Source organism: Sinocyclocheilus rhinocerous, unplaced genomic scaffold (genome assembly GCF_001515625.1).
Source record: "Sinocyclocheilus rhinocerous isolate Xijiao unplaced genomic scaffold, SAMN03320098_v1.1 scaffold1635, whole genome shotgun sequence".
NCBI lineage: Eukaryota > Metazoa > Chordata > Actinopteri > Cypriniformes > Cyprinidae > Sinocyclocheilus > Sinocyclocheilus rhinocerous.
In genome coordinates, this window is record NW_015627629.1 from 1,351,103 (window position 1) to 1,359,285 (window position 8,183).

The following is an 8,183-nucleotide window of genomic DNA, read 5'->3' on the forward strand; positions in this document are numbered from 1 at the left end:
TGAGCCTCTGGGCTCTCGGGGCTGCCCTTGGGAACAGAAACCCTCTCTTGACAGGACTTAGGAACAGAGTCTCTCTTTGGGCTGGACTTGGAAACAGGAAACCTCTTTGGGCTGGACATGGGAACAGGGGTGACAGAGGGCTCTGAAGAAGGAGGGAGGAGAGGGGGTAGATCGGTAAACAAGTCTATCAGGTCTCCTTCCACTCAACATTTTCCCAGATCCATCAATAGCTCACCCTCAGCCTTGTTGCAGTGGGCGGAGCTCCTCTCCACGATCTCACTGGCCACAGCTTTCTCCCTAGTGGCGGGCGTGGTAGCCGGCTCTCGCACCTAGACTGACGTCACTTGCAGCTCCGGCTCCGCGGCGATCTGGTGCTCTGTCGCTCCGTGTGGCGATGGCTCGTCGGTCGTGGCGGGCTTTGGCTCTCCATCTGCAGTGGGCTCTGGCTGTTGCTCCACGCGGTAAGGTGGTGTCTGGCTGGGCTCTGGGTCCGGAGTTCCTCATCATCGTTACAGACGGTGAACGGGGATCTGTTTCTCACCAGTACCCACTCCACAAAGGCGGCGAAACTCTCCCGAGGACCATCTTCGGATGGCCGCGCTCTGCAAGCGGTGTTGAGGCAGTCGTCCGGGTAGCTGGTGTAATGGGCTAATCGAGAGTTTGCTCCCCCTGCTCCAGCAGGAGGAGGAGGAATTCGGGACGGTGGGTCATAAAAAACAAAAAGAAAACTTTCAAAAACAAAAAACACAGGGACACAGAAGAAACACTGGAGAAACTCAGGGAAAATGCAGCACAACCAACATCTAACATCAAACAAACAAAAAACGGTGAGAGGCGATCCGTTTCTTGCCAGAATCCACTCCACAAAGCGGCGAAATCCGCTCAAGGACCATCTTCGGACGATGGTGCTCTGCACGCGGGGTTCAAGCTGGCATCGTAGAATGCGCAGAGCGCGTCGTCCGGGTAGCAGGTGGTATTAGCAAGGACCAGGAACAGTCTTGTATGGTCCTCGAGCGATCTTTCCCCTGCTCCAGCAGGAGGAGGAGGTATTCCGGGCGGGCGAGGGGATCCATGGGGAAACACACAACGGAAACAAAAAGCACTGAATAAACACGGAAAACACTCACAATTAACTGTTCTAGGTCGGGTCTTCTGTCACGTAACGTAACGCTGCCGGAAGCAATGATAGAGACGTAGAATAGCAAACAGTCTTTTATTAAATCCAAACAGGGGTAAATCCACACCAGGAAGGGAAGATGACACACGTTCACAACATGTAGACCCAACTAAGAAGGAACGCACAGACTGGAACTAAATACATGACTTAACGAGGCAATTTGGAGGAACACAAGTGAACAGAATGACTAATTAAGAGACAACGAGGACAGGAACAGGAACGACCAAATAAGGGCACATGAGGGAGAAACTGGTTCACGAGGAGCACATGGGGAGCAAAACACAAAGATAGTCCAATCCTGACATTTCGCCCCCCTCCCGGAAGGCGCGTCCTCGCGCCGTAGAACCAACAGAGGGAGGGACGGGTGGGAACTGGGAGGAGGCTCAGGAGGAGGATGGATACCCGGGAGGGGGCCGGCAGACAGAGTCCAGGGAGGTGACGATGGAGAGTCATCAATATTATTAGTGTACAATTTTATTAAAAAGTCAAACTAAGAAACAAGCTAGAGCAGAGGTAAATTGCAAAGAAAAAGAGGATTTTGTGTGTTTCTTGGTTTAAGGTTGAGGATTTTGTAGATAGAGGCATGTTTTTTTATGTGCATTTTTGTGTCTTTCTCCTTTTTTTTAAGTGTCTTTCTCCTTTTTTAAATTTAATACTGTTTTACTTTTAATAAATCTCTTAAACTGACATTGATTCCTGGGTTTGTACAACAGGTGATGAGTGACGAAAATCCAGTCCAGCTAGTGAGACTGTTAAACCCATGGGGCGAAGAAGAGTGGCGAGGAGACTGGAGTGATGGGTAATGGTTAACAGCTTCATTTAGCCAGTATCATTCACAAACTCAGCAGAAAGTCGTACATTGTCGTACATTGCTTGAGCACATCATGACATATCATCTCACATGCTGAAAGTTCTTTAGCACCCATGGTTTGTTTATTAATTTTACAGATCACCTTTGTGGGACACAGTTTGTGAGGAAGTCCGCAAAATTTGCCATGAAGTTTTAAATAACGGGGAGTTCTGGTGAGCATGACCATGTTGGGTACTCCCACCCTCTCACACTTGTGAGACCATGTGAGAAATGACTACTTCATATGCAAAGTATGAAACCGCATTTTACTTAGAAACATATTTTAACTGCAGGATGTCAATGGAAGACTTTACCAAAATTTTTGAAAACATAGACATATGTTGTCTCTGTCCTGATTTTCTGGATGGTTCTGCTGAATGTCACTGGACGTCAAAACGACATTTTGGCAGATGGAATGCTGGGACTACAGCAGGTGGTGACATAATTAAGACAGGTATTATTATTGTATTCATATGTCTTTATTTGCACATAAAGTCCTAGTATCAGTCAGCATAACAAAATGATAATAAAAGTATATAGACAAAGCTTGTATAAGTAAGACAGATATAACTTGAAATGAATGCATAAAAAATGCAATAATGTACAAATATTCTTTTAATATGTTATAGAGACTTTCTGGACAAACTCTCAGTTTCGGGTGAAAATTGATGAGCTTAATGAAGAATGTGCTAGTGGCCAGCTCCCTGAAAATATACTGGTGTCCCTCATGCAGAACCATGAGAAGAGACACAGAAATAGCCAAGATAATTTTAATATTGGCTTCTATGTTTTTGAGGTCAGTGTTTGCATATACTATGCGTGTTTACATATGTAAATATGCCACGTAATGTATTTACATATGTTTGAATCTGATATTGTTTCATTTAAAGTTTCTTTATAAATTGAAGGTGCTTTCATTTACATTTATTGTTCTTTTTATTATTCTTTTAAATGCATTTAATAGATGCTTTTTTATCAAAAGTGACTTATGGTACACTTGAGAAACATGAGCAAGTAGTCACAGAGTCATCAATATAGTGTACATTGCTAATTTTATTAGAAAGCCAGATGGTGAAATGTAAAGAAAAAGAGGATTTTGTGTGTGCCATGATTTGAGGTTGTGGAGTGGTTACGTTCTTATAAGAAGTACCTTCAGCTGCTTTTTGAAAGTTGTGATGGCCTCAGCACTTTCATTGACGTGTTTTATGAATAAACTGCAATATGCCTGTAATGATAGCTGTTTTACCTTTTTTTCTCTTGTACTTTCACAGATACCAATTGAGGCAAGTGAAAATTAAACTAAATGTTATACTCTTATGGTCCTTTCAAGAAGAGATTTTTTTTAATGTATTCATTCTTTTAAATAGACTAAAGACATGTTTTATAATTCTTTTTCAGATGAGAAGTGAAAGTGGGAGGTTTTCATCTGAGTTCTTCATTGACAGAGAGCCTGTGGCACAGACTGATGAGTTAGTATGGTTCAGAGAGGTGATGAAATTCTTCAGGCTGGAGCCGGGAGAGTATCTGATTGTACCGTGCACAGAGAATCTTGGTGAAACGGCCTCCTTCGTCCTGTCTGTTTTCTCAAAGAATGAGACACACTTGGAGTAAGTTGTGAAGCAGTCTAAAGCATTGCCCAGGTCCCTAAATACTCTGTGCTTAAGGCATATAGTATAGAGTAACCTGAAATTACAGCTCTGTGATCTTTTTTTTTCTTTTTCCAACAGACATATTCAAGAAACTCCTGAGTAGAATGGAGACATTCTTGATGAGGGTGTGGCATACCTTTTATTACTTGTCACATGAATAGGAATCAGTATGTTCTGCTTTTACTTTTTGTACTTAAATTTTTCTTTGTCAATAGTTAAAAAAAATAATAATCCAGAAATGTATTTGTTTTTATTCATTATTCTGTTCTATTTGAGAGTTTTACCTTTATTTGTACCTTTAACTGTTTTTGGTTTGTAAAGCAAATGTGTCATCTTTTGGGAGGGTGACTACAGTATTGCTAGTTTTAATTAATTAACTGGTTTGTATTCAGAATTGATCAGTTATGTTAGATGGCATACATTATTAGATGCCATACAAGGTTGGAAAAAATTATTTTCTTTTTTCTACTAAATATTGTAATCCTGTCAAATTATCTCTTGAAGTGAAAAGCTGTAAAAACAGATGAATGAAAGTGTGGCATTATATCAATTCTTTGCATTAATTCCAAATAATTTATACTGCTGCAGACAGCGCAAATAAAGCTCCCATATATGCATGAAAAGCTCCCATATATTTCTTTAATATTGTTCTTCAAAGAAACAGGATATTGCTTGCACAAGAATAATCAGTAAACTTTTAAAAATTAATTGGCAGCTTCTTTCTGGACGTGGTGACAGAATTCTAATTTAATTAATCCAAATAAGCAAAAAATATAAAGCTAAAACCTCGATCTAGCATCCAGATTTTCTTAGAGAGACACAACAAGGCAAATGTATTGTAAGTATTGGCCATCTGTTTAGGGAAGCCACATGAATTCAGAGGATCATATGTCTGTTTTAAAAATGTGTCAATGAAGCTTAAGAGTTTCTTAAGATCAACCAAGTAGTACATGGCGCTCACAATTTTAATGTTATGGGTTTGATTCAGGGAATGCATGAACTTATGAAATGTATACCTAGATTGCATCACTTTGGATTAAAGTGTCTTTCAAATATGCAACCTGAAGTTGAGTGTTGGTTTTGTTGTAATTTTTGTCTATAGTCAATTACAATTAACAAAGTCTCGCATCTACTGTAAATTGTCCTGTCTATGCAATGACACACATTTAATCCAAAATTTAAAAATGTTAGTGCCTAAACTGTTTTGAGAACATTGAAAATAAAAATTCTGTATATTAAAGCTTGTTGCTGAAGCAAGGCCAGTTTATACATATTTTGATGATAAGCCAAAAAGAATGTTAGCTGGCTTAAACAGCTATTTGACCTACTCCCTTTCAATATCTGGGGAATATGTATCTATTTTTAAAAGCTAACAACTAGCTCTTATTGCTCTCAATATTTTCCTGACTGATACTGTATGTGGAAGAGCATTTTCCTATTAGTTTTTTTTTCAGCCACTCCTCTTGCTACTACATTCACTGCTCCATCACTGTTTCCATCTGAAATGAACACTAGTGGCAAAAAATAAAGAAAAAAATATTTCAGAAATTTGAGCTACAGTAGCTATTCTGTGTGATTGGACCAGATGGACTAGCCTTCGCTTCCCACATGCATCAATGAGACTTGGGTGCCCATAACCCTAATGCCGATTCACCAGTTGTCCTTCCTTGCACCACTTTTGGTAGGTACCAACCACTGCATACCGGGAACACACCACAAGCCGTTTTGGAGATGCTCTGTCCCAGTCGTCTAGCCAGCACTATTTGGCCCCTATCAAAGTCACTCAGACCTTTTTGTTTGCCCATTTTTCCTGCTTCCAACACATGAAATTCAAAACTGGTCACTTGCTTCCTAATATATCCCACTCTTTGACAGGTGCTATTGTAATGATATAGTCAATGTTATTCACTTCAATGTACAAAACTGTTAAAGGGGTCATATGACATTGTTAAAAAAACATTATTTTGTGTATTTGGTGTAATGCAATGTGTTTATAAGTTTTAAGGTTCAAAAAACACATTATTTTCCACATAATGTACATTATTGTAAGCGTTGTAGGCTACTCTCTCAGGAAACAGTCCTTGTCCTCCATAAAATGCGCTGCACACATCTAAATATTTCGGTTGAACTGTTCTGGAACAGTGTTGTAAATATAACTTAACCACTGATTTCTAGTCGTGTCCTCTTTTGGAAGACCAAACAAAGTAGTTTCGTTTTCACAACGAAACACACAGCGCCTTCACAACATGGCGGCGGCGGCAACAATACTACAGCGAGAATAAAAGTTACGCCTTCTTTCTTTGCGTGAACATTTGGGCGGCGTTATGCAAATCTTCCCACATCGTGAGGTAGACATGTGGGGGCGTGTTAGAATGAGCCATTTTAGGTAGGCGTGGCTGACTCTTAACTTTTATAAAGAATATCTCTTCGGATTTGAGACTTTAGTCTTTGCAACTTTACAGATCTTCTTTATGCACCAAGAGCTTGTAACACTTCAAAGAGAAAGGAAAACTTGACATCGCATCATATGACCCCTTTAACAAAAACAATTAAGACACATGATTATTTAAACAAAATACTTTCAAATGTGGAGTGTCACACAGGGAATTCTGGGAATATCAGTTTACAGTTTTTGACTGTAAATTATATGTTGATTTGTTCTAAAAAAAAACTGTACAATTAACAGCATTTTACTGTAAAATTACATTAAATGTCTGGTTAGCTCTTTTACAGTTTTCCCCTGTATATAGTGCGGGAACTTACTGTTTACATATTAATTTTTTTTTCGTAGCATTTTTACAATATTTTACAATTAAAATTACACTCATCTTTTAAAGTGTATGTTTCCTGCAAAGCTGTGCTTGTGTTCTGTCTCTTCTTCTCTACGAATAAGCTATTATTATTATTATTATTATTATTATTCATTTTTATTACCGGTACATGTCCTTGTATTGCATTTATATAGCATTGTAATGCACTAATGAAAATAGGTCAGAAATCACTTAACTTTAATATTGATACAGGAGATGATTCACAAGTGATAATTGAGGAGGCATTTAAACAGCTGACACCAAAGAAACATCTATCCCCTGAAAAAGCTTCACTCAGCACCCTGCCACCCCAGCAAGCAGACTCAAATGCCTGGGTCAGTTTCATGCAATAGTTCATGAGGGCTCCAGGAACAGGGTTGGAAACCACTGATCAAGGGAAATATGTTCCCAAAATAATAACAGTACATGTCTAACCTCCTGACAATGAGGGTGTTGTTGATCTGGTCTGAGCCAAGATGTGGCTTTCCTAAGACTAAAATGCTTCGCTGAGCTCTCCTATATATTCTACAACCTTAAAGGAGTGTCAGCAAGCGGCTAGCTTATAAGCAATAATGATGTATGGAGATAAGCAGCATATTGTAAGCATTGCAGACAGCACAGCGTAGAACTGCTGATCTCAAAGTAGTTACCTTGCTGAACGTGGGAGAAAGTAGCAGTGGATCTTTGTAAACAGTAAATGTCTTTGCTGTATCAGATTTCAAATGCTATTCCAGATACACAGAGATCCTGTCTCTCTCTTCTCTCTCAGCAGCCAGGTGACTGAAAAACTAAAAGTCATTTTTAAAGAACATTAAAAAAGACAGGGATTTTTTTTTCTGGCAAAGAAGGATCCGGAATAGTAGGTGATTCTGAAACTTTCATGTCCAGGTTAATAGTAGGGCTATTTTGAAATTTTTGGAATGGAGTCCGATTCCGATTCCGGGAATCGATTCCAAGAATCGATTCCTTACTGTTGTTTTTGACTCTTTTTCGATTCTTGTTTTTTTAGATTGAAGGAACCTAATCTCACCATGATGACTGCAGGATAGGTCGTAGAATGTATCCTTCTCATAATATGAAGCTTTATTTGTAAAAAAAAAAAAAAATAAAGATACCTAAATTGTAATTTTGTCTGTTATGCCCGTGAAATTAGTCATAGCCCACAGCTCAGCAGGGACATGCGTTTATCACATGAATTAAACAAGACATGAGGTGTCTAAAATAAATGTGCACAGTTCAGCTGAATGATGAAGTTTACTATGACTGTATGCTTTGCACAATATTAACAAACTGTACACTGAAACAAAATAACCAGAACATGAACAATAACTGATAGAGCTTGTGGTTTATCTGTCAATCAGATGCGCTCTCGGCCACTGATCTATGCTCGTGACGTTTTCTTTTATAATTATCATTGGCTGATAGAAATGTTTTAAAAAATAGTATTTTAGATGGCAGTAAGATCAAGACCCTCGATGACGTCATGATCTATTCTGTCGTGCAGTAGGGATGGGCGATACCCCTTATTTTGTTTTCGATAGGATACCGATATTTTTCAAGGCAGTATCGTCGATATCGATACCGATTCGATAAAAAATAGTTATATCCTACACAATTAGTCGCTAACAAAGGTTATTCGTCCAATTCAATGCATATTGTACGCATTATTATTATTATTATTTTTGTTAAATAAACAA

The 8,183-nt window shown here is 39.0% G+C and overlaps 1 protein-coding gene across 2 annotated transcripts in view; it reads left to right on the plus strand.

Moving 5' to 3' along the window:
• The window catches only part of LOC107732402 (calpain-2 catalytic subunit-like), a 23,727-nt gene extending 18,991 nt beyond the window's left edge, over positions 1–4,736 (plus strand). For both annotated transcript variants that reach the window (XM_016543725.1, XM_016543732.1), the window contains 7 exons: positions 1,891–1,976; positions 2,126–2,200; positions 2,321–2,481; positions 2,657–2,823; positions 3,299–3,310; positions 3,426–3,634; positions 3,755–4,736. In XM_016543725.1, the coding sequence (XP_016399211.1) occupies positions 1,891–1,976; positions 2,126–2,200; positions 2,321–2,481; positions 2,657–2,823; positions 3,299–3,310; positions 3,426–3,634; positions 3,755–3,779 (735 nt within the window). In that variant the 3' untranslated portion in view covers positions 3,780–4,736. The remainder of the gene's footprint in view (positions 1–1,890; positions 1,977–2,125; positions 2,201–2,320; positions 2,482–2,656; positions 2,824–3,298; positions 3,311–3,425; positions 3,635–3,754) is intronic.
• The last annotated feature ends 3,447 nt before the right edge of the window (positions 4,737–8,183 follow it).